This window comes from Lipophrys pholis, assembly GCF_963383615.2.
Source record: "Lipophrys pholis genome assembly, chromosome: 17".
Lineage (NCBI taxonomy): Eukaryota > Metazoa > Chordata > Actinopteri > Blenniiformes > Blenniidae > Lipophrys > Lipophrys pholis.
The window spans coordinates 10,233,080-10,260,395 of NC_137643.1; the positions used below are offsets into that span (position 1 = coordinate 10,233,080).

The 27,316-nt window shown below is 41.6% G+C and overlaps 1 protein-coding gene across 12 annotated transcripts in view; it reads left to right on the forward strand.

The window, feature by feature from the left end:
* The window catches only part of elmo1 (engulfment and cell motility 1 (ced-12 homolog, C. elegans)), a 104,120-nt gene that overhangs the window by 58,750 nt on the left and 18,054 nt on the right, over positions 1–27,316 (forward strand). For all 12 annotated transcript variants that reach the window (XM_080484731.1, XM_080484728.1, XM_080484725.1 and 9 more), the window contains 3 exons: positions 1,048–1,152; positions 2,816–2,924; positions 18,422–18,558. In XM_080484731.1, the coding sequence (XP_080340857.1) occupies positions 1,048–1,152; positions 2,816–2,924; positions 18,422–18,558 (351 nt within the window). The remainder of the gene's footprint in view (positions 1–1,047; positions 1,153–2,815; positions 2,925–18,421; positions 18,559–27,316) is intronic.

Consider the following 27,316-nt stretch of genomic DNA (forward strand, 5'->3'; position numbering starts at 1 on the left):
AATGGATCAAACACACACACACACACACACACACACACACACACACACACACACACACACACACACACACACACACACACACACACACACACACACACACACACACACACACACACACACACACACACACACACACACACACACACACACACACACACACACACACACACACAGCTCTCAGTAGTTTTTCTAGTGGTTGTTAACCTTATGACTAGCTTGGACTTTATTTTGGTGTCAGGGCTGTAAAACTGTCAAAAAGTTATTTGAGTGATTGATTCCTTCCATTTTCCCAAAAGAACTGCAACTTTCACTATGTGACAGTTTTTTCTAGTACAGTTGTGTGTTTCTAAGAAGCTTGTGTTACAAATCGGTCAAAAACTGGTGAATTTTATCTGTTATTTGAAGATAGAAGACCTAACAATGTCTTATACATCGTTTTTTCTTTGTGGATATCATAACCTTTTTTGTAGCTTTGCAGTCGGTGAGGTCTGAAAAGGAATATTCATAATAATTTGTGACCAAGACCATATATCCTATCAAATCTCGGGATGGCTTACCGGTTCCAAATAAACATTAACATTCAGAATAGGGCTGAGGTTAGTGGACCGCACTTTATAAACAATGTGTAGCTTCACTGAAAAGGCTCTTGAAGCCTGAGTGGCTCCACTAAGAGTCGGGACAGTGTTTAGAATAGAATAGAAAATACTTTATTCATCCCAGAGGAAAATTCTTTTACAGCTGCAGATAGTTCTGCTCACACCAAATGACAAATGAGATCAAGTATCTCTGTCGCGGGTTCTCGGTCTCATCACTCCCACTGATACGTTCAAGTATTGCAAAGTCGTCTGGAAATGTCTGGCGATGGCAGGTCCCCATGCAGTAGCTTACACTGTGTGTAATTGCCAACCTGCCGCTTTGTGTTGGAATAAAAGACCACAATCTGCAGATTATACTTAGTTTAGAAAAAATAAAAATAAGCTTTTCTGTAGCATTTTATCGTATGTGTTTAAGCTTTACGTCTCCCCCTGCTCCTTTTCTCTCTCTCAGAACCATGTGAATCCAGCGGTGGATTTCACCCAGATTCCTCCAGGCATGCTGGCTCTGGATAACATGCTCTACTTTGCCAGACATCACCAGGACGCCTACATCAGGGTGAGCACGCACGCACACGTTCCAGTGGAGACACACTAACACACATACTCGTATACGACAGAGATTTCAGTGGAGCCATGTTCCTCCTCGTTACCTCTGCCTTCCAATTGAGCCTTTTTTACACCAGTCTCAGTCGCTCAGTTGTAGTCTCTGGCTCGTTACCAAATTCTATTTCATAAAGCTGCTCAACTCAGACAATAGAGAGGATTTTCTTGCATTCAAAATACAATTCAAGTCTTTTCTACATGACCGTCAAAACAAACCCTGGCACGATTGCTGCGATGGCACAATCCGCGTGTGATCACATACAAATCAACCAAGTCTGCTTGAAAAGTAAATCTCTCTGTGCTTACAAACAAGCTCCGGTGTGGTTCTATTAAAGTTTGAAGTCTGAATGCAAACAGCTGTAAACAAACCAAACAGAAGCAACTGAATTGATGTGCATAATTGAGGAATTACTGCTGCTGTTTGAAGTGTGAGCACTATCTGAAACTCCCAGTTAATAGACTCATATAATATGGTAGAACTGCTTAGATTTTGCTGTAATGGAACTTGATCTGTAGCGTTTGGATAAGCTGCACATGTGCAACAGTCAGCACATCTTCAAGTCTGTATGTGTCTGAGGTCCTATTTCTCCATCACATCAGTGTGAGGGTCTCTGTTTCTACATTGGAAAGTGAGAAAAGAGACGTCTGTCATGCCAACTCGGCCTCTTATCAGTTGACCAGGGGGAGAAAACGCAGCCCTCAATTTCCCAAATTAAACTGTCACCAGCTAAAATGATTGGAACCTTGATGGCCGACTTTATGGTGAGCTGCTCCCCTCCGCATAATTAGAGTGAATGTTTTGCTGTAGAATTTAATTTATTTTTTAGGGCCCTCAAAGGAGACCGATGTAATGGGTCAGATAAGGTCAACTACAGACTACCAGCTTCAGACATGGAGTGTTAATGATGTGACGCTCAATTAAGAACAATATATTTATTGTACACCTAAGAAGTAAACACTTGCCATTGTTTTGCTGTTGGCACAAATGACTGTTCTTCTGATATAAAGTAATTGGAGTCTTTCTACTGGTAGGATGTGACAATTGTAGTTTACATACAGGAAAAAATACACGCAATCTCATGAAGTTTATCCACACGGAGGCGAAAGGGAACTTCTCTTATTGTACTCAAGCAGTTACTACACTGATGCCTATCAGTAAATACCTCATGTGTATGTTTGTTTCTGCTTGAATCTTGATGTTTAAGCTTTGTAGCATTTACAATACATTGGGGGGAAAAAATACCCAATTTAATTAGAAAATGTTTCATGGTTCAGAAGCCACAGAAGGTCTTACTTGTTTGGGGAAGTGTGTAGTTGCTTCTACTGTAGACAGGCCATTTACAATCACACTAAAATGTATTTATTCATCCATCCATCCACTTATTTACTCCGTAACTATCGATCTATCTCTACCTCTTTCTCTCTATCTATCACTATCGATCCATCTCTAGCTCTCAAATTTAATCTAAATCTAAAAAGTTAGATTGTTTTTTTTAATCAAAACATATCTTTATAAATGTGGGGAGAAAAAAAACATTTTTCAAATATGTTGAATTGGATCCACGGTGGTGGAGTGGCCAGTATTTGAACAAGAATATGCTTTCCTTTGTTCCCAGATCGTCCTGGAGAACAGCAGTCGAGAAGACAAGCACGAATGTCCCTTTGGTCGCAGCAGCATCGAGCTGACCAAGATGCTCTGTGAGATTTTGAAAGTGGGCGAGCTTCGTAAGTCTACACACACACACACACACACACACACACACACACACACACACACACACACACACACACACACACACACCGACAGAGCTTTTCAGGCTGGGCACATTGTCATTCATTCCTTCACTTATTTCAGAAACAACAGAGAAGAGACATACAATGTAGTGTACAGAAATGCATACATGCACACATGCAGTCGTCACAAGGACACATAGTCCCCCCCCTGTTAGAATGAAAGTGGCCATTATGCTGTGTAATTGTGCTTCTGGGAGTTCATTATTTAGTGATGCACCTTGGCCACACTGAGCCCCTTTCAGCCTAATATGCCACCTCAGGGAGGCTAACTGTGCGGAGAAATAGGCGCTCTGCCTCCGTCCACTCCAAATTGATGTGCCCTTTTCATTTGTCTTTACTTGTTTAAATGGGCGAGTTGGTCTCACTTGTGCTCCAGACCGACTCCCGCTGCTCCCTAGAGGGAGGCTGAAGGCAGTTTTAGCCCAGTTTAAAAAGCGATGTGCCCTTTTCCTCTGTCCATGTTCTTTTTTTTCCTGTGAATCTAGACTTGGCTGCCTTGCAGGGGTTTTCAACTCAAAATAGACGTTTCTGCCTTTAAAAAAGAGGCTTCATCTACATTTTTGTCATCAGTCCTCGACGTTGCTGATAAATGTGCCAAGCTGGGTTTTAATACAAGATAAGGAGGTGTGGGAATACTATCTTTTAAACATTTCGAGCCATATTGTAATTTTTTACTGTCCTTTTTGTAAACACACTCTTATCTCTCCCAGACTCTGCTTTAATGCAAAAACGTCTGCACCTTCCTGCCTCATCCAGCTCTGAATAGGAAATTTAACTGTGAAAATGCCGGCTGCATTAGCTGATCTTGAATATTTATGAAATGACAGACATGTCCTCATTTGGAAAGACTGTATGGGACAGTCCAGGTTTTTAATCCAGGTCAGGGGACAGGTCTTGTACATCATCACTTCGCTCCACGACCTTCTTCTTTCTCAGAAAACTGAAAATGTTCCTAATTTATCTCTTTTACAAATATTGCTTTGAACCAATTCATATGGAAATGCAGATTAAGCTGACTTGTCTTTAAATCTGGAAACATCTTTATCTTTAAGGCTTCAACAGCTTTTTCTTAAAGCCTCGTGCTGTAATGTTAAATCCATATAAATGCGAGGCCATCATCATGGATGGAGGTTTTTGTTAGTTGAAAAATGTGCATGTTCAAATAAAAAGCTTCAGTGGAGCAAAGCAATCAGCTACAAAGCTTATACGGATAAATGGATGCACAATGTGCAGTCAGGCTAACGAATCCTGCCCCAATTTAATGTGTGATAATGTTCAGTTAAAAACTATTTTCTGTTATCTATTAAGCTGACATTGCTGTTACGTTATGGCACTGAAATATCCCCGTAGGATTGAATGGTGGAGCTGAATTATAGCAGTGACCTTGACTCACAGTTCTGAGCTCTTCCATCCCCGGTGGCTGTGTAATGTCCTCTTTACTGAAGCTTTTTGCCGGCGAGACTGGACCTGCCATCAATATTTAGGATGTAGTATAACGTGTTTATATGTGTAATTGTAAAATGAATTGATAAGGTGAACCTATAACCTGAAAAACTTGTGGATTTAATATGACTGACATATTGCACGCTGCTGCGGTAATAACAGCTTGTACATCTTTTAAAATATAATACGTTTCGGTCTCCAAATATCCAAGTAGGTCAACCATGGGTGCACTGGTATTAAAAATGCATGCAAAGGGACGAGAGTGAAACAAATGCTGCAGGTAATCATTTGGGACAGTGCAGGAAAGATACCTTCCTGATATGTTTGTACTGCCTGTGTCCTAAATCTTAATTTTCACATCCATCTTTGTCACTGCGCTTGTAAATATTTGCATGGAGTCTGAGAATTGTAGGAGGATGTCCTCGCACTACATCTGCTTCTGTATTGTGGTTTCATACAGTCCCTATTAACCCTGTGTGTATTAACACATAATCATGAACGAACAAGTATGAGGAATGTGACCGGGGCCAGGTAGGTGCTAAAGGAGTAATAGCTGGTCATTAATCATTCTGCGTGTCGTTGGCATGTAGGAGGTCGACTGTGATTTTCCAGGAGACGAGTCTTAGCTCTACACGCACACTGTCATCTTTCGTTGGACCTTTCAGGGGAGTAACGATAAAATGCCCGACACTAATGAGGATGTTACTCGGTTTTAAATAAGTTGCATTTCCTTAAATAATTCTGAGACGTACATTGGTTTTTTGGGGGGTGGGTTGTACTCCGGCAAGGATGTCTGTGACTTTCATTTTGCTGGATGATTCATCAATCTATGAGAAAAATGTTCTACAGAGACCCTAGAGTAGATATAGTTGTTTTTTTTAATTGCAATTAATGTTTGTACAGACTGCTTCTAAAAAGGTCTTACATTCGGCTCACAAGTTTACGAGAAAATATTTATTTGTAAAGCACTTTTCACAGGCAAGAGGAACAAAGTGCACAACAGTCAAAACAAAGCAGTCAAGGGTGGTATGTACATGAGTAAAGTTGAGGCAACGCAGAAGAAAGCGAAACAGATTGTATACCAAAAAATATGAAACGCAGATCTCTAAATAAACAGTCCTGAACGGGTGAGTGTTCAACTTTCTTTTAAATGAGTCCACATACGTTCTGGTCAGTTCATTTCATATTTAATGAGAAACTTAGTGCTTCACTCCAAGGAAGAGATGGTGAGGGGAAAAAGAAGAGTGAATTTAGGCGGCATATTGCCTTTTTCCATTAACTTCTGACCAATCACACAACGGCTGTCAGGCATCAGATGAGAAAGAAAAGTTCTCACCCAAAGCAATGCCCTGACAAATAAGATGTCATTTGTTTGTCACAGCCCTGTGCGAGAGAACAGATCTCTCTGTTTTTATCGAGTATGTGTCGATCTTGAGAGAATAGATGAAGAACTCAAATAAATTTAGGTCCTCTTGCCTCAAAGACTCAACCACCATGGGGGTTTGGGCACAAGAACAATGGCAAATCTAGTTTATTGCAAGAGCGATCGGAAGAATAAGGCTGACTAAGTTCAGTTATTTAAAGAAGCACTTGGCGGTGTAATGCTCTGTAAGGGTGAGAATTTCAAACTGTAGCTTAAATAAAACGGGGAACTAATGAACACACTTGATTCTGGGGTGATATTAATCACTCTGAGATGAACTGATTAAAACTTGTTGGCTAAAGGTCGGTGAGACCAACCGGTGTGTCCAACATCATTAATAGAATATCTCAAAAAAAGCCCAGAGGGAACGACGTCATGTGTGCAATTGGACAAAGGTCGAGGCCACTGTGACGTCACATATATCAGTAGATCCTGTCCAGTGTAAGGCTACGTTCTTCTAATTTGGCTCATTGTATTGATCCTCACTTTAGAATGACAGAAGGAGATGTAGACGATCTAATATGAAGGTTATTATAGTCTCATATTTGACTGAGTTTTAGTTGTGATTGGATAGAAACAACACGTCTTCCTAACACTTAACAGCCTCATGAGGCACATGGTATCACAGGTATCATTCTCTCTGTTCAATGCAACTGATCAAGTCGCTGCATCCATCATTGAAACACACTCGCATAGATTTATATGTTCTTGTGAATAATCTTCTGCCCCGCCGTCTCTGCACTGCAGAAGCATGAAGAAGCAGGCGTAATACTGAGGTACTTGTACCCGCTAGGATTTTGATATTGCCGCGACAAACAGCGATGAAAAGCTACTGATGGGCATGCAAAACCTCATTAAAGCAGGAGAGAACTCTTTAACACTATTAAAAAGTCATAGTTGTCTTCCAGTTTCTCTAATTGTAGACTCTGGTATGGGGGGGGGGGGATGGGGGGGGGGGGCTCTTTATTTAAATTATTTAATTTTCTTTCTTTCTTGCACCGTTATGTGGATGATGGCAGGGGAAAGAGACAGTGGATTAATGGTGACTTCAGTGACGTCTTTGTGGCTCATTTGCACCCTCGGGCTGTGTGAAATACCAGTATGGCGAAGGCTCTCAGACACTCTCGTCTGGTTTTCTCACGAGGATAAAACACGCAGGGATTCTGGATTTGCCAAGTCCTGCAGAAGTTGCTTTTCTTCCCCGACTTGCCTCTTTAAGCCACATTTCTAGCTGAATTTTCCCTCAATTTCCTCACTTTTCGTTCCTGCTTTCGGGCATACTCTTTTCCTACTCTCTGTGGGTCTGAAGAACATCTGTCCCTCTTAGAATTGTAATCCGTTCTTATGCTTTCACGGTCTGCCTCTATCTTTATCCAACCAACGGATTTGACTAAAATAACACTCGCACACAAGTAAATATCATCTGAGATTGTAAAATTAAAAGAAATTAAAAAAATACAGGAATACCACTCAAACATCTATCCTAACAATTGTATCGGTGCTCTTTCAGGTCAGGGAATTTTCTACCATTTTGCTTTTCATTTTAACACCTTCATGATGTTGAGATATTTTGACATTTTCCCCCCAAAAAATAATATTGTTTTTGTTGAGATATTTCAATGAAGATCTGGCCCGGAGGAAGGAGTCAAGCTTGTGCCATTCAACCAGCTGTCAATGCTGCCTATATAATTTATACCACCATGCATTCTCTCTCTCTCTCGCTCTCTCTCTCTCGCTCTCACCCACCATCTTCAATTAATTCACACCTTTTTTTCTCGTCTTTCCCGCAACTCCCTACACCCCATGACAGATCCTAAAAGATTAATTGTCCCACCATGTTTTCTGCTGGAACACAGGACTTAATGGAATCTGCGTCTGTGAGGCGCCGTGCCATGACTTTTCCGACTCCCCTGTTTGAGCCGGCCTATGGAATATTTATGAAGTTATTTAGAAAGGGGGCAGGAGTCGTGAGTAATGGCCCTGCTTGGTGATTCACAGTGTGTCGTCTCGTTCCTGTGATGGAGGGCTGGGTAGTGAGCCGTGGCAGGTTGGGGCATGGACACACACATGCACCGAGACATGAAACTTACAAGGTTAGCAGACCCAGTTAACACACACACACACACACACACACACACACACACACACACACACACACACACACACACACACACACAGAGAGAGGCAGGTCTGGGCGGCTCCATTGTGACGCTCACATGATGTCCTTATGTTTGAAGCCGTGTCTTCCATCAGCGAGCTATCAGCCAAGGTCAGAAGACGCGGCGGTGTTCAGCACCATGGACAGATCCATGGTTCATTTTAGCTCATGAGCTCCACACACCATGACTACACATAATGTCCACTATTTTAATTAGTTAGCTATGTATGTACAGGTCCATCTCAAATTATTTAATATAGTGGAAAGCTTTTTTTTTTTTTTCTTCACATGTTCTATATTCAAAACAGAGATAATTTAAGCCTTTTATTGTGTTAATCTTTATTTTTGTCACTTTTAGGTCATTAAAATTTCAAATACAATTTCTTAAGATCATTGTATAGTTCATATGATAAAATGTTTTCCTTTCTTATTAACTGGAGGAATATTAAGATTTATGTTATAAGCACTGGTAAATAAATATGTATTTATTTTATTTATAAGCATTGCTTCAAATTACGATGTCAGTTGGGGGGCATGATCTGTCGAGATATATATATATATATATATATATATATATATATATGCCCACACTGAACGCCACATAATTGTAAAACTATAAAAAATATATATAAAAACTATAATAAACTTAAGCAATAGAAATATAAAGCTATACATAAAAACTGTGCACAATACAAGTGATATATACAAGTGATTGTATACAGTGACAACAGCCACTGTAACAGCACACACACATCTAACCCTTGGGAGGTGCCGCAGCATGAGATTGAAATCCTGTGATTTGTCTGGACTGGCGATACGGCACACATACACACTCACAGCTGTCTTTAAATTGGAAAAACATGTTTGGGCGGGCAGTCCTACACTTGGACTGAAAAGTAAATAACACCTCAGATTCTCAGGCTGTGTTATACGCGATCCATCTCGTTCAATTTAAAAATGCAATCGGGGTCAATGATTAAAAGGGGTTTCCATTGTATTATGTCGCCAACATCTTGAAAATAATTTGAAAGATTGTTTGTCAATTATTCATGTTATAATCTTGTCTTTTTGTTTAACATTTATGTTTAACAATTACAACACCAAATAATTGATTAGCTAAGAAATTATAATTGTAGATGTTTGCTTTCTAAGTAGATGCAGTTTGATATCGGCAGTCCACTGTGCATTCAATTCTATATCACATGCAATGTGCAGGTAGTGAATGCTTTGTGTGTACCACAATAATAGTTTCTACTTGTTCTGAGAAATCTCAGTTGATTTTTATATATTATTATAGAATTAAACATAAACCATACTGAGTTGCAGCCTGTGCAGCTGTACTTAACGTCCCCCATGCAAGACTACAGGGAGTACCAATTTCAAACTGAATCAATTTTGAGCAGTTTCACTTTAGTGGGATTAATTACATTTTTTAATCCATTGAGACATTTTCTCTTGCATGTTAGCATGTCATTAGAGGACTTTAGTAATTAATGGGACACATTAGGGTTGCTTAAGGGCAAAGTATGAAGACCTGACTCTCTAAATGGCTGTTTAAAACCATTCAGTGTTCATTTTCCATATTTGTTTTTGTATTGGTTTTACATGTTTTAGAAAATTTGGAAGTCAGGCATGCTGGTGCAATGCATGACTTTCATAACACATTTACATCTCCTCTGTAAGCAGTTGCTTCCACTAATGAAGCATTAGGATTACAATTTGTGTTCAAGATCAGGCACTAATAAGCAAACATTAGCGTTCACTGAGCATTAGCCTGGGACTGATCCCCTATAAAGTGACTTGATCAAGGTTAAAGCTGCAAATCCTTCTCGTACAGTGAATCTCCTGAGATGAACCAGGAGTGGATGATGGCGACAGAAGGAAAGGCCAGACGCTGAATCCCAAATATCCCGCAAGTCGTGACATGGTTATCTATTTGACAGTCGGGGAGCAGCACTTCTCATAGTTGTCAGTTGCAGTCTTGACTTAAAGCGTGAGCGCATTTGGCAGCGTTTTCCACTTTGTAGCCCCAGGCACATGCCAGCAAAAGGTTTTCAAATTGGGGTGCACAAATAACAACAAATTTGACAGATGGGCGCTCAAGATGCTCAAGTGTTGAGTTTTCCCAGACACTCCTGTCCCACGTCAGCCCTCAGTGAACACTGATGGACTGAAGTGGATGAAATACAACCCAGCCTCTGACAGGGCTGCTGCTGCTGCTGCTGCGGCTCTAATTTTATTCTCAATGCTTGATGCTCAATGGGTGGCCTTCGCCATCAAACTCACTAACTAGCCACCGAGTGGCTGGAGCCAATGTCGGCTGAACAATGGGTGAATGCAGAGTAAACCCTGGACATCACATGAAAAGCACAGAGAAACAGACATTCACACCTACAAGCAGATTAGGGCATCACATGCATGGGGAGAACATGTAAAATATGCACAGTGAGGCCCCAAAGCACAACCCTGAACTCAAATCAGTTCAGAAAGGTAGTTTTTGTTCAATTTAACATTAATATCTTGATGCAATGCAATACATTGTGCAGTAAATCTCTTAACAACAAAGAGAGCAGTGCACACTGGTACATTTTAAAGCATTAACATGAATAAATAATAGGATCATTAAGACAACAAAACTAAAACACAATCTCAATGAGAATTTAAGTGATTTAGGTCACAAAATGGAGTCAAAGGTCAGTGCCCTCATTCCACAGATGAGAAATATTTAACACAATTTGACTTCCAGAAGAGAAATCTCCGGTCATTCGCATCCCGTCAATTACTTCTCCAGAGCCAGGGAACAATCACTGAAGCAGCCAGAAAAGTCTGCCAATTTAATTTCATAATTTCTTGAGCTATACATTATATCAAGTGGTAAAACAAAACCAAAAAAAAAAAGATTTTGTAATAAACACACCCAAGAAATGTCTCGCAGCAGCTTGTTTCAGAAACCTCTTGATAACACCAAAAGTTAGAAGCAAAATGTCGATACGAAGCATATTCACATCTACAGTTCAGTTTGGTACGTTTCGTGTGTCATCATTGTAATTACTGAAATCAATAACTGGTTAGTGATGCACTTAGTGTCCAGAAAAGGTGTATTATTAAACATTTTTCCCATTCTGGCTCTGCTTTTACAACTATTATTATGATTTCGTCACATATGCAGAATGTGTTTGCGTGCTTGTCTGAGCATACTGTGTTGTTGTCAGAGCACATATGCGCATGAAAGCTGGAGAGTTTTTGGTTGTTCTCTAATAATTAAACAATTCTGTTTGTGCTTTTAGGAAGACTCAGACAGATTGTGTGTTTGTTTGCATAAGCATGACTCACCCCGTCTGAGATATTCCTCAGGAGTCTCGCTTGAGGTGTAATATAATTCACTGTGTAGCCCGCCAATCGTAGATTTGAATTGTGTTGGTAATATTTAGTTCGTCAAAGCAAGGGCTACTAAATATGGAGTACCTGTTTCACTGAAGTCGTGTTAGATTTGCAACATGCATCCGCTTGTCGATCTCCATCTGTTCCTGCCTTATTCCTTGCTTGTTCTATGGGATCAATGAACGAGGACCGTTGCTATGTCAATGAAAACCACAGAAGAAATGCGGCTTTAACATTTTGTCGTCTTCTTTATCTAATCTTTTCCTCCTTCCTGAAATGACTCGGTTTGTTCAATCAATACTCTGGACAACTGGGTTTCATTATGGAGCATTATGCAGCTTCTACATCCCAAAGGAATGATTTGGACTAGTGACCTCTTTTCATGCATTTTTTTTTAATGATCATTAGTTTCACTAAGATTAGAAGAACAAGCATATTTCATCTGCCCTGCTGGTTCTACTCTAACGTTGTAAGTTGATTTGTATCACAGTCTATGGAATCCAACTTTAAAAACCCAGAGGGCCTTTTTTCTTTTACAGCAGCATATGTGACCTTGGTTCGGTTCCAACAATACCAGACATCAGCAACTGGCGGTCCAATTGTCCAAAAACGGCAACGCAAGGAACAATTTAGCAAGTGCAATAATAAGCGCTATTGGGGAATTTCAGATCCAAGCATTTTGAATTCAGTAAGCGTGAAGGTTAAACCTTCACCTATAATCATGAGCTTTGGGTCAGGACTGAAAACGACGAGATTTCAGATACGAGTGGCTGAAATTACATCGAACAAAAATAGAAATGCAACACCTCACAGGTGTGGTAGATCAAGATGCCGATTAGATAGAAGGATTATTGCACAGGTGTTTCTTAGGCTGGCCACAATAAATGGCCAAGCTAAGAGCTCAGGGAGAACATGCAAAATAGAATTTAGGGTCATATCCTGGACCCCAATTGAATCTGATTTGCATATTCCATGTTGTACCAATAGATATAGTGACCCATCCACAACCTTTATGTGGCCTTGTTGACCAAATGAAAAATGTTTCTGTCTAAAGATTTATCGTCTTTCAGCTGTTCAGCATTTCATTGTCTACAGGTTTTCCTCTACGTTCAACTCCAGAACGAGAGAATGTGTGTTTCTCCAGGAATTAATGGATTAGCATAACTCCATGCTCAATACTTGATTCCCTATTGTGTGATTTGAGTAAAAAACAGTTTGTTCCTGGAGACATATTGGCAATTCTAAAACAGCAGATGGCTAAAAACAATCAGGATACTGTGTTGCCCCGCCCCCCACTCAATTATCTCAGCCATATCAGCATAAGCATTTTTGGCTGCTATAAATAGATTGTTTTTGATAAACAATTGGAGCACAAGTCGAGTGTCCATGACTTGCGTCTCTTCAGGGATGCTGAGCTGTTGTTTGCTGTCGGATGAGAAGCACACTGACAGCTTGCTAAGTCATCCAGCCAGCCGTGGTTTTCATCTCTGTGTAACGACAGCCTTGAAACCCTGCATACAAATGCAAACAGTGACTGGAGTGGGAAGATGGTGCTGACGGTGCTCACTGGACACACACAGGCACACACACACACACACACACACACAAAATCGTCATCACAGTTGGACATAAGGGCATGCTGGTATAATAATTAAAGCAAGGATGACACTTTTCAGTGTGTATTCGTCACATGGCTTTGCTGCAAGGTGACTCTGAGGGTTGCTGTGCTTCCATTGTGCATAGTCATGGACACGCACACACACACACACACACACACACACACACTCACACCTGACAGATGTCAAAATGGCACCCTGCCCACATGCATGTTTCTGTTCCTGTCACACATACCAGGAGATTCACGTCCACACGTACTTCATAAGGCTCTTCTTTAGTCCAGGACTTATCTGCATGGTCACCAGTTGAATAATTGGCTCTCAGCTAATGTCTGCAAGCCCTCAGAGCCTTCTCATTAAATGAATTTGATGGGTGACAGCTGTCCCACTCTCACACTTGCATGCACATCCAAACACACATTAGCAGACATTGGTCACGCGTTCAAAACGGTTCCTCCTTGACTTCATCTCGACATATCCTCAAGGATGCAGTGAGGGGAAAAAAGTGAAGGTGACAGGACCTGTTTGTGGCTCCTGAGTGGTCTTACACTCAAGATAAAATTGGGTGGCACTGTGGAAAATTACTGGACTGATGTCCTGCAGCTAATGACTCAACTTTTAGTTCTGTTGACACGGTTTATGATGAATTAACCCCATGGATTATAATTATGAGCAAAAAATCAACTTTCAAGTGGTAAATCATAACATAGTTTTATCCCATTTTGGGAGAAAAAACAAAACTATGCATGTATCAAATAACAGCAAAGCAATATTTCCTTTAACATTTTATGATGTTCACAGCAGGTACTGAAAATCGCTTTGCTCACTTCTCAAAATTTGATTTCACTTTTTATCAAATGGTAAGACAACAAATTCAAAGCCATTGCAAGTGTTGTGGCCGTCAGGCCAGTTCAAGGGGGTTATAATCAGTTTTTGGGTTGAATAATTAGATTTCTGTGTTTAGTGTCGCCCTCCTGTTGACTCAGATCGGCTCACTTTCTTCTTTCTGTTCATGTAATCCCACATTAACAGGATGACACTGAGATCAGGACTCGGTGGGGGTTGGACCATCTGTCGCAGTACTCCGTGTTTTCTTTCTCACTAAAAATAGTTCTTCATGACTTTGGATGTTTGTTTGGGGTCATCGTCTGTTTCTATTGTGCTTATTGTAGTACAGGTGGATAAGAATCTTAAAAAGGCCCCCAAAGTTTGTGCAGAGCCTTGTATGTTTTATGTGCTCGGTGGAGATAATAATTAATATACTGTCATGTCTATTAGTTAGTTTGACCACTATCTCAAAGTAGGAATAAAAAAGGTGCTTTCAGCTCGACCACCGTCCTGGGGTGACGTATAATCATGAAGTATCGCGGCATATCAATAAAACAGCAAGTTCTGCTGCTGATCCATGTTGGCATATGGTTGCACATAACCAAGTACCGGTCATCACGGTGTCCTGTTACCTATTTTATGAGAGGTGCACCTCCCACACATCTGGCTGTGCAGATGGACGAAACTCATACAGGACAAAGAAAACTCATTAGTGGTTGCTTCCCGTCCGTCCAGATTGTCTGCTGCGGACCCATATGTTGGGCTAAAAAGAGCCATAAATTGGGACTCAAATTAGAACAGAACCCATATATCTCATGTATACCCAAACCAGTATGTGCTGGTGGCTCATCCATCAAAAAGAGAAGTGTTTTCTCAGACTTTGATTTCCAGTCATGCACCCTGTCCTGAGATGCTTGTTTCAGTCATTTTAATTTAAACATCTTTTTTTTCTAATCGTTCACAACAAGTTGAGATTTAGTGTTGCGTGGATACGTCTTCATATCTTTACAATTCGGAATGTTTAGGAGCTGTCAGAATCAATCTGTGTACATTTCGTGAACGTCGGTTCATTCTTGGACTTCGGTCGTCCTCATGGAACTAAAATATAGTCAGACAGTGAACATACTCAAACATAGCCAAGTATCTTTTTTTGTTGTATTCTTTCATAGATAATCTATATAAGTAAAAAAAAAGTACCATTTCAGATGAAAGAAGAGGGGTTTTTTTGTGTTTATTCTGCTTATTGATGTATCAGAGCTGTGGCTGACGGCCACTGAGACCCAACATGTCCTCCAGTGAAACCGTCTAACTCAAGTCTATAATGGTGCTATGACTATCGACGGTCCATGGTATTGAGGGACATTTCCTGATGGTTTCCTGTCTCCAGTCATGCACCACTTCAAATTGAGGTCATGTGAATGATGTGAAGCAAGATTAACGAGCAGCCTGATGTTTCTTTTCTCCAGTTCAGACCTTCACTTTGTCCAATCCTTCTGCAAAGCCCCATAACTCCGAATAATGGGTTTTCCTGTGTGGTTGTTTTCACTCTGTCACCGCGTTGCAACGCAGCGTCCATGTTGGCAGAAAGGAAGTGGAGGCTGGTTAAGGCTACAATGGCTTCAAGCTTTAGTTACCTCATCATGGTAACATGACTTTGCACTTACACTGCTCTGTCTCCATTCAGGGGGATAATTTTAAGTGCCTTTGTGCAGCGGTGAGAATGATTCAGTTGTGGCATTTTCTTGCGAGCTGGAAGTCTGCTTGGAAAAAGGAAATGCGAAATTGGACCACTGCAGAAACTATCCATTCAAGAAGTTGTTCATTCCTGAAGGCTAAATGAAATATATAGGCTCTTTATGCTGCCGCATTGATTTTGAAAGAAAAGGGCAGATAGATTTCGAAGTAATGAATTTCAGCTCCAATTTCCAAGACCAGGGAACAAAAAGCAGAAGTTGTAGCTTTTGGGTACGAGCATAAAATGATCTGGATGTGTGTCGAGTGTAATGTTGTGGAGAGTTTGGGAAAGCTTTTGAAGAGACTGTCCTAATTCAGACCAAACTGCATGCTGGGTTGTTTTTTTTCTGCTCTAAAAGAATGGTGAATCATGTGTTTGATGAAGTATTCAGTGATCCAATTTTTGTTCCCTTTTGGGTAAAAGTATTACAGTGCAGAAACACTGTGAACCATTTTAAGCATCAGCGCGCAACAGAGTTCCCACCCACCCCCACCCACTCCTCCCCCCTCGTTGCTGCTTCAGGTCCTGCTGAGCCCTGCAAGAGGTAATAAACCTGTCTGCGACTCAGCATGCCTTGCGAAATCTCAAGATGGAGAAATTTCTGCAGAGTCACAGGAGACGGCTCACTGTCTGTATCTCCCAAATAAGCCTTGACATGCAATTCCCCTCACCTAGCTACCTCGGGGGCTCTGTTGGTCCTATCAATAAACAGCCCATTTGCCTCAGAGGTCATCACAAACTGAACCCCATCAACAATGTGTGCTTGTTGGGTAGACGAAGGAACCCCCCCCACCCCCCCACCCCCTAAAATGCATTCTTTATTTTCCATCTTCTGTCCATTTTCTATTTTTCTGCCCCTGAGAGAAACACTATTGACTAAGGAGGGAGTCGGCATCTGTTTTGGCTCGCCTCCATTAGTTTCCTGATTGACTACGAGCACCGGTCACACCTCCCTCCGGGTGCCTCCAGTTCCCTCGCCCCCTAATCTCTAATCCATCGCTCCAAATCAAGGCTCAGGTCGCCATGCCTGTGGACTGAAGGCATCACTCATTATACTGTGAAGTTTCAAATGCTGCCTGACCCCTTCCATTCAATTTCATGGCAGCTTGTGGTGGTCTGGGACGTCGAGCAGCAGCTCCACTCTTTAAAAATCTTTAAATGACCCAACCTTTGGCTCAGGGCCGCCACTCTTCTCGGCAAGAGGAGACGGAGACAAATTTAGTTCAGATGAATGTCAAGCCTTGTTATCGTACCTCTTGTTTAATGTGGTTTGGGCAGTCAAAATCCTTGGCTCATCTTATTGCCTTTCATTCTGTTTCAAACATATAGTCTGGCCTGAAATGCTTCTGTGCACTGCTAATGGAGAAAATAAACCACCTCTGGCTATATAAAATGAAAAAAGCCAAACTTCATCTAGTTGGAAGTGGTTACTGGTTACAGTTTGTCTCCAAGGGACGGTTTGTGTGCGAAGTTAATGAGGAGCTCAATTTTCAATAACGCAGAGTCTTGCTTCATTGGGAAACGTTATAATATGCCCAGTTGTTTTGGGGAAAACAGCCTAATAAAGACATCAACTCCCTGTCTCGAATCAGAGAATCCCTCACAGCCATTTTAGATTTGTCTCTCATTAACAGCCTGTTGTTTTCAGTCTTATTCTGTAGTTTGGTCATTATGGTGAAATGTATATTATAATATTTTCTATATGTAGATATACACACAGTTAATGTATAACTGTAAAAATGTCCCTACGGAGACCGTGTACATCAACCCACACATACCTCACATGCATGCAAACAGTCGTTTTCCCACTATGTTCAAGCCTGATGACTAAACTTCTAGTTCTATATAATCACCTGGAGCATTTATTAGTTGAACTGACAACAATTTCAGCTGTAGTTTGTGTTATTTACATACAGTAGCTGTGTGTTTGTTGGCCGCTTGTCTCTGTTGTGCATCACTCAGGTGCTCCAGTCCAGACTGGAAGCTGCATTCCTTTAGAGCCAATTATGTATAATTGAAGACAGCATATGGCGCAAGTCATTCAATAGAAGAGACAAGTGAAAAGTTAATAGACGGTTCCCTGTCAAGTGACCGTCGGTTATCAGTGTGTGTCAGTGTATGTGGACATGCACTAAATGTTAAGCTCTGCCTTTGGGAATACATTTGTTGAACTCTAACGAAGGAGTGCAGTGGTATCTGTCATTTAACTTTAAATTACGTCTTGGCATGAGAACCAGGGGGACACAATGTGTTTCGTGTCCTGTGACGGGGGCTCATCCTCCCACACTGGCTTTACAAGAAAATAGAAAAGGTGTGAACGTCTACCCTGACTCAGTGCAAACTCTGATTTCTCCCCTTTCATATTTGTACAAGTAAAACAAAAAATATTCAGGTTCATTCATTTACTTTTTCAAATGTTTTCAGATCTGTCATCTTTGTTTTCAGCAGAGACAGACTGAAGTAGCTTCAAATAAGTGATTCTTTTTATGACAGGTGATGGATTACTTTTCTACCTTGCAATGATGCTTGTTGCATTAAATCATACAGGAGATTTAGAATACTGTATTCACATTGTCGCATTTTGTTGCTGTCAGCAGCTCTGAATGAAAAAAGGATTAAAGTAGTTTTATAGTGGGAAAAAAACACAAGTTGATCAGTGAACCTGTTAAGATCCATGTCATGGGAACTTGTGGTAAATACAGTTTTTCATATCAAGTTAATGCAATTTGCAAGGTTTAAGTAAACTTCATAAGCAACATTAAATTCCCGTCGCACACTTTGAGGCTTTAATTCGCTGCCTTCTGCTGCTGTAGGTCACAGTCTGCCTTTATCTTGTGTCTACAGCCAGTGAAAACTGCCACGACTTCCACCCCATGTTCTTCACCCACGATCGCTCCTTCGAGGAGTTCTTCTGCATCTGCATCCAGCTGCTCAACAAGACCTGGAAGGAGATGAGGGCTACCAGTGAGGACTTCAACAAGGTACGCTGCAGGCAGAGGAGCATGGTCGAGATCAACTCAAAGCACCATCAGTCAGTTCGTGTTTTAAAACTATCAGGATTTCAGGTTTGTGGGGAAATAATTACGCTTCAAAGTGCACACTTAAATACTTTGAATGCCGTAATTAAAGATGACACCTAAAAAGCTGCTTCAATACTGCTTTAAACGAATTTATGTTATTATTATATAAAATTTGGACTCAAATTCCTTCATAAAACAATATAGAGAATCTGTTTTTTTGTTGTTGTTTTTTTGAGGAAATAGGAAACTGTTTTTTTTATCAAGCAAACAAAAGGTTGAATTTTTGCCTTGTGAGTGACTGGTGACCTGGTCATGTAACCTTCACACACGCTGGGATAAAGCTGGATGAAGCAGTAAAGAAGAATGTTGAATGAAACTGCTCGTGCATACGTGGGGGCTTTGTATATTAGAATATTTAGAGAGTTTTTCCAGCATTGCTGTATTTCCCCTCTGACATGGAGCATCAGCTGCTTCTATCGGCTGAGCCGCTGATTAAGGCAATACATCTTCATTTGGAGCTCAGTGGAGTTTGAATGAAAATGACAAACTTCCTGTAAGCTTGCGAAGGTTGAGGCAGCTCACACAGGAAATGTGTGTACACGCACGACTAAACGGATACAGTAATGAGGTGTTTATGACACATATTGTATGTTGTGTAGTCAATTGGGCATCAGTAACAGCCAGCAGATGCTCTCCGCCTCTCCCCCGATTCGTCAAAGTAATTATGATTGTCTTATGGTATCAAACAGCAAACAGACCGACACAAACTACAAGCAGCAGTGTGTCCGAGTCACTGCGCGCACTGTGATTGGTTGTGGTCCAGACCTCTTAATACTTGCAGGCTTTGGAAAATGTGTCTCACACATCATGAGCCAAGTCCTTATTTCTACTCTGCAGGTTGTCTCCTTCTGGTCCATTGTGTCACTCCACTGTAAACAGACACATAAAAGGTGACAGTGTAACTACTATCTCAGCCTCCAGCTTCCGTAAAACGGGTTCGTGTTTCTTAGTTTTGTTTTTTGAGCGAACCGGCTGTTAGTGTGCATAAATAAAACAAGACAAAAGTTGCGTCATTCTAGGCTATTTCACTACGAGTGAAATGATGGAAGACAGCGGCGAGCGTTTCATAAGCCGGTCTGTCATTACAAATAGAAGTTAGTGTTCACAGGCAGAATTGTTGAAAGTCCTGCCCCCAACTTTCACCAAACAAATTGGGAGTTACATAGAAAGTGTATTGTTGTTTTTATGAGCTGTGACGACTCTCCTGATCTTTTTGCCTGAAGCCCTCAGAGGAATCATGATGCACTCCAGACAAAACAAAAAACAGGCCATCTGGCTGTGATCTGTGATTTTTGAATGAATCGAAATCCACCAGCAATTTATTGATGCGCTCATATTGTCAAAAAAAAGCTACTCAATATATTAGTTACCTTTAAACTGCATTGAGTTGTTTTGCACGTGGCAGGGAATTGATTCACTCTACCTCTGCAAATATCTATTTTCAACATATTTTTCCACACAAAACAATAAAGTAGATAAAAGGTACAAAGTGGCTAACAAATGTAGACAAAAACCAAAGATATTCTCCACTGAAAAGCATTTTGGTTATGAAAAAAAACAAAAGGTTGAAATTATTCATTCAAACCTTCTCAGTGGCTTCAATCAAGTGGATTCCCCAAAAATATTTCTTAAAGTAAAAGCACCTAAAAATAATCCAAATTCAGTATTGTCGTGTCTATTCCTCGCTCATCCTGAGGAAAAATATCCAACATGCACACGTTGCGCACATAGGTCAACGCCCACCTCCTCCAGCAAGCAATCCTATTATCCAGTCTCCTCCCTTTGCATCCTTCCCTTGAAGGTGAGAGTCGGTTTCGATTGATTTGCGATAGATGATGCTTGCCTTCCCCCTTCCTCCTCCCCTCCCTAACCTCGCCTTTCGTCACACACTCGGGAGTTTGAAATTCAGCCGCAGTTCGTCAACGGTTGGGCCATTTGGTCCCGGGGGCTTGGTATCAGCTAAATGGTGCGTGTAGAGGTTGGCAATTTCTGCCTCCGCCGCCGAGTCTCAGTTTGTATTCAAAATGAACTCAAACACTCCTGAGACATGAGGTCCTCTTATGTCGATGGAAGGAAGAGATCTTGACTGGATTTGCAAAATATAAATACATCTTATGTCTAACTATGAGTGATTAGTGGAAGATCATCAATGAAAGCTCACATCTCTCTGAACTCTATGAACAAGAAGATGATAATGGGGATATTTATGAAAGAAAGATGGACATTTGTTTCAAGGCACTTTAAGTTGTCAATAGGTTGACTCATGAAATCATTCATAAGGAATGAAGGCAAATGAATCACAAACCTCAACTTTCACCGTCACAGTAAAAAAGAATGCATTTTAATGAATTACATTTTGTCGTTGTATAACTGTTGGACTACTCAACTAACACTGTTTCTTATACGGCATCCTAATGAATAATGTCTGTATATATTAGTCATGCCATGATTATATTTAAAAATATGCCTCCTTTCGACAAGAAAATTATGGTTGTGAGGTGAAAAAGACCTGCACACAACAATTACTGAATGCCACATACGAGGGTAGAACCTCTTTCGAGACGATTCATTCTCAGAGATGGATAATAAGACGTGTCAAGGATAATTTTGAGGGCATCTACTTAAAAATATGGTTTGTATGTGTTTCCTGCAGCTCCACCGTCGTCACATGTGCAAGATGGTGCAAGGTTAAGATTGTACGGGGGGAAATGCATAAAAATGCTCTATGACATGTTATTTAAAATTTGATTTTGAAAACACGTGCGCAAAACAGTTTCTGTACATTTTTAACAATGGTGCAATCACTACATTGGAAATATTGTGTGAAATGAAGGAGTGATGTCACTGAATGAAAGGGAACGTCTAAACTTCTGGGCTAAAGGTATCTTTGCGGATTATTGTATCTGTTGTGCATACAAACTTTATATTTATGTTTGAATGTGATGGATATGAATTTGAAGAAAAAGCTTCTTGTGCTTTTTGGGATCCAGATAAAGCTTGAAACCTTGAATTAGGTGCCAGACGCTGACAACAGTGTTCAAGGTGTGGAATACTGAACCACCTTGTTCAGGTTTTATCGACGTGCATGACTGCTGTGGACTGCAAGTGTGTAATTGTGTGTGTGCGCGCGTCTGTCTTAAACACTGATGGCTCTCTCAGTGATGAGTCTTTATGGCTGACTGAGCATCTGCCCGACACACACACACACACACACACACACACACACACACACACACACACACACACACACACACACACACACACACACACACACCTATACATTGTCTTTTGTTTCTCTTTTCTACGTTTAATATTTGGTCAAAGACAGAAAAAAAAGGCTGGTTGTTCATGATGTATGTGTGTTTAATGGAGGCAAGTCTGACGCTCCCAGGGCACAGCTCCGACCGTCAGCAACCGTTTCCCCTGTTTCCATAGCAACCCCTGTTCAATTACCTCCGCTGTGCTGCCATACTCTGCCTGTTTCAGTAAGATGGAGCCACTGTGCTGCATGTGTACATGCTTACGTCTCACTTATGCCTTGTGTTCGCCGGTGCTTGTGTGTGCACAATGGCATCTATCACAGACTCGATCTTGTACAGCTGCCTGTCGTCCCTTCATCCAAAACATCCTAGAGCTTCACCTCCACCTCCTCCTCCTCCTCCTCCCCACAGGAGGAGAGAAAAAAACCTTCATCTCCTTCTGCTTGGGCCCTCTTAAAAAAAAAAAAAAAAAAAGCCTCACTGATGTAGTGGCTTGCAGCCACTCACAGTACCCCTCCTCCTTCTTCTCTTCCTCTTCTTCTCTCATCTCTCCCTCCCTCCCTTTTTGCCTAAACCTCTCTCTCTTTCTCCCACACACCCACACACACACACACACACACACACACACACACACACACACACACACACACACGTCATGTGATCCACTCGCAGCCCCACCATTGGCGTCTCTGATCATGGCGTGTGTCCAATCAGGGCATAAGCCCAGAGATCAACATAAGCGAAGCAGAGCAGCCTGGCTGATGCTCTTAGAGTCACACAGGGAGGGAGGCAGGCAAATACAGAGACACACAAAAATATCATAGTAGAAGAGCGATGGGCAAAGTTTGCTAGAGAAAAAAGGCAGGCTTTTTTTTTTTTTTTTTTTTTTTTTTGGAGAAGATATAGGAAGGTGTCGAGTAAGGCAGCTGAAGGAACAAAAAGCCTCGACAAAGAAAGAAGAGAAAAGGAAGAGGTGCACGAGACGAGACTTTCCTTGATTGTGGATAACGCTAACATTCCACAGTCAGCTAGACTGCTCATCTGAGGAGCCGTCTGCATCCGTCATCCAACCTCTCATCCGTCCCTGTCTCGCTGAGCGCTAAAAAACTCCTTCTCTGGTGAAAGCACAAGGATTCTTCCATCAGTGTGGAGAGCATCACACCACACTTGCAACCATGGAGGTGACATGTAAGTACTGAGGATGGAAATGAGACCGGCGGGGATAAAAAGAGCAAGTGGTTTTCAATTTAGTGTGGATGGATTGAGCGACGGGAGGTGGTAGTAAGGGAGGAAGAGGACTGTTTGTATTGTTGCCTGGATGCGGAGGAGGAGCAGAAGGAGGGGAGGGCAGATGATGGAGAGAGGGCGGAAAGGCAAAGGAGAAGGCAGGAAGGGATGGGGAAGACGATACGGTACGGGCCGGGGCAGAGCAGGAGAGGAAGAGGAGGGACAGATGGGGCCGGGTCAACTCAGCCAGGCGTAAGCAGGTTAGACCGGGACCCAGATCACAGCCTTTTTAACACACAAACACACTCAGTCGCACACATATAATCTGCTTTCACACTGTCTCAAAAACATACATACCCACATCCACTTGCATCCCCTCCAACCTACCCCCATCACCCCAGGCTGTGTGTGTGTGTGTGCATGTGTGTGTATGTGTGTGTGCAAGATGGGGGTTGGGCTTTGTTGTTGTGAATGAGATTACTCTACATCACCAACTCCCACTGTTTGTCACCAGAGGAATTCAATGCCACTACTACTGTTCTCCTCTCCTCCACACTGTGTGTCTCCGCCTTGGATGAGCTTCAACCAGTGTTTTAGCCAGGGGGGTTTGACACGGGATTAGAGCGAGGTCAGCCCCACACTGTAGAGCAGGAGGCTGTGAAACGCTGCCAGTACCTCATTTCATTTGTTTTGGACAGGGCATGGTATGTAATGCACTCACTCACTGTCCAATTTAACCTGGTTCTGAAGTGCGGCACCATGTTGAAGCCATCAGGTGATCTCCTGAAAATGATTCCTCAATGAAATCGAAAAGTCAACCGACTAAACTAAAGTATGTTTCACAACCATCTCAAGTTTTCCATGAAGCAGTAGTATCACTTTGTTCCGGCACAAAAGATGTGAGGACTTGAATTCCTCCTTTTTATCGCATTAACTCCGAGTGTTAGTGTGTAATACAGGTATTATTCACTAATTTGAATAATTATTTGATTGATTAGCCACAATATAGATATATTAAGGTAAGTATATTAATAATTGAAAACTAATCTACAGCTAATCGCTGAATAATAAGCTTCCTCTCCTCCCATCTGCCCTTCAGAGCTCACTTATTAGTTACATCGTTGTTAATAATGTGAAAATCAAGGTTAAATAATAACCCATTGTGTTTTTCTGGCAGTTTTGTTTCTGGCAGTTTTTTTGTGTTTTTTTTTATTTTATTTTTTTAAACCAAACAGCCGCACCACTATTTGGCAGTGCCATGCATCCTGCTGAATACGTCCTGGATCTAGTTTCAGGCTGAACAGATGGATCATTAAATAAAATCATTCTTCTCATCTAATTCTCAGCAAGGGAGCAAACAAGTGTATTTCTTGTCTTCAATCACTGGTGAAAATAGGCATGTGGCTGCAGCCCTTTCATGTTGACTTCAGTCCCTAAACAGCACATTGTCCATTGTCGTCTCTCTTCACCAGCGATTAGTAAGAAGGGGCCGTCGGCCTGGTCGAGGTCGCACGTCCGCTAAATGAGCTATGCGTAGAAGTAAAAAGACCCTTTTCGGAGTTGGAATATTTGCCACAGCCTTTGGTGACATAGAGGAGAGTATAGATAATCTGCTTTGTTCATCCATGTCGAAGACCGACCTGTCCCATGTGGGATTATTCACATGGCAATCCTCACAAAGCTGGGCAACTGCAGCCGAGCGACCCTCTCGTCTACCCCCGTATATCAGTCATTACTTGTCTGACATGAAACACTATTAAGAAGCAGCATGAACCTCCTATTTCAGTTTCATTTAAGGCTGCAAATCAATTAAGGACACTTAATGCAAATGAATGCAAATGATTTCTGGCCCTGCTCTTTAGTAAGAAGACGGTTCCTCCACTTTGCCAGAAGGTTAACATGTGTGCCTGCTTGATTAATGAAATGGGAGCCTGCACGTAGAGTCGGGAGTGATTTGACAGTAATGGTGTGAGTGCAGGTGCCAAAAGTTTTGGGCAGATGCCATGTTTAGATTCCAGGAAGCTGCTTGGGACAGTTGGCGAAAGCGCTGCACACGCCGCCTTATGCCAACAACTGTGACTGCTGCTGTCCTGCTTTGCATCTATACAAACCTGCACCTCCCCCACTCGTCTCCTGCATTGAGACCTGCAGATTTTATATACGTACCGTGCTCGTTCACGTTCCTCTCTTCTTCCTTGAATTACAAACAGTTTTTGTCTTCTGCGTCCTTTTTTTCTCCACCTCGTACCCGTCTCTTGAACACCACCACCACCACCCCGTCCCCTCCCCCCGTGCCCTCTCCCCCTCTATTGTTGAATTCAGACAGGCTATTTATATCTTTCTGCCTGGCTGCCTCACCTCCCACTCCCCTAACAAGGTTTGCTTTATTGTTTTTGCACACATCTCGGCACGCTCGGCCAGTGCATCGGCGTGTGTTTTTGTGCGTGCGCCTCACCAAATTGGTGTATTTGTGATTTGAGGCCTGCTAGGACTGTGTAAGGTTTTATGAATTTGTGTTTGTGTCCCTATTTTCTTCTTTTTCTGCGGTCTGTGTGCGAGTGTGTAACGAGAGTATAGCCTGACTGCTCAGCCGGGTTTCAGTACAAGTACTTGTGTTTTGTTTTATTTTATTTTTTTATTTTTTTGTTCCCATGCATTAGTTTTTCATGAGTGTCTTTGTGTATGTGCCTAAGGGGGATCTCTCATCTCTGACAGCGTTAGCCCACTCACATCAGCGCACCAAAGCTAAGCTCACTAATCAGACCAGAGAGATCACCAGTCATTAGCATCAAACCATCAGAGCTGCATGAGCAGACATGCAGAGCTAACATTTTGTTCTGTTGTGTATCAAGATAATGATACTGCCATCGAGTCTCACAGCAGCTCAGTAAATAATCAGCGGGGAGAAAGATGATTTCACTTGGAATTTTAGGTCTTTTGATTCACTTAGCTACTCCTCTACACTACATCTCTGCGTGTAGATGTTTCTATGTGCATGTCAGGCCACAGATTACTTGCAAATTAGAGGTCGTCTTAAAGGCCCTCCTTTATGAGCGTGACTTGTGGAAATACGCTGAGCAGTGTCATCAGCATCACATCAAAATCCAGTTTCAATGTATCACTACTTGAATCAGGATAGAATGAGCACAGATATCTGTCACTCAGGTTCTCTGTCTGTTGTTTTTAAAAACTCCCACCTTACTGTTCTGACAAGATGAGTCAAAATCATGCTTAATGTGGTTATTACATTTAACACACACAACCAAATATTACAATATGTGAATGATTTCAAATGCAGAATTCAGTTGAGCCCCCGTTTACATTCGACTCCATGGACTATTAACTTCTGGCGGGAGAGATGAGGCTCAACCATAAAAAGCACAATGTGTGTCATTGGATAAATGGCTCAGTGACAGAAGTCACGCTATTGGTCAGCCAAATGTTTCACTGTCTGTTTCCAATTAAAAGTCCTCTGGCATTTCTTACGGTGTTCAGTCATATGCTTTTTTAAATTTAGCTTCCTTATTTCCTGTGCTTGAGATTTTGGATTTTTTTTTTTACTCAAGTCACAGTCAATTGCATGCATAACTGCAGGCCCTTTGTATGACTCATTCATGTTTCCCCCTCTGTTCTTAGTAATCCAATCACCCAACGTATACCACTCCATTGCATGTAGTAGAGAATTACTCTTTGCAGAGGCAGGAAGGACCTTGCTCTGTCTCAACTTGCACTTTTGGTGTAAAAACCTTGTATCTCGGCTAAATGGAAGTTGTGTGCATCATTCATGGAGAAGTTAGGTGATTTAGTTTTCCAGACAACTTCAGCAGGTCTGGCAATGGCACAAAGTAGCACTCAAGCACTCAGGTGTTGGTCCCGGCCGCATTATCTCACATAATGAAATAATACTTGTTTTTATGTCCTTGAATGGATGTTTAATCACAACAATTTACTCATCCCTCTGGGACAATTAATACAGGAATGTTCACATTTCCTGCAACAACTGTGTCATAATAAAGAAGTAATTAATGCAATGCGGTACACAAGCCAAGGTCAGAGCTCGGCTTTCATCAGCGTTTCTTGACAGACTTATAGTAAGTGACGATTTCCCAGGTGACTTTCCTCTCCAGTCATCCATATGGGCTGTGCCTCACCTCACGGGGAGCTCGCTGTTG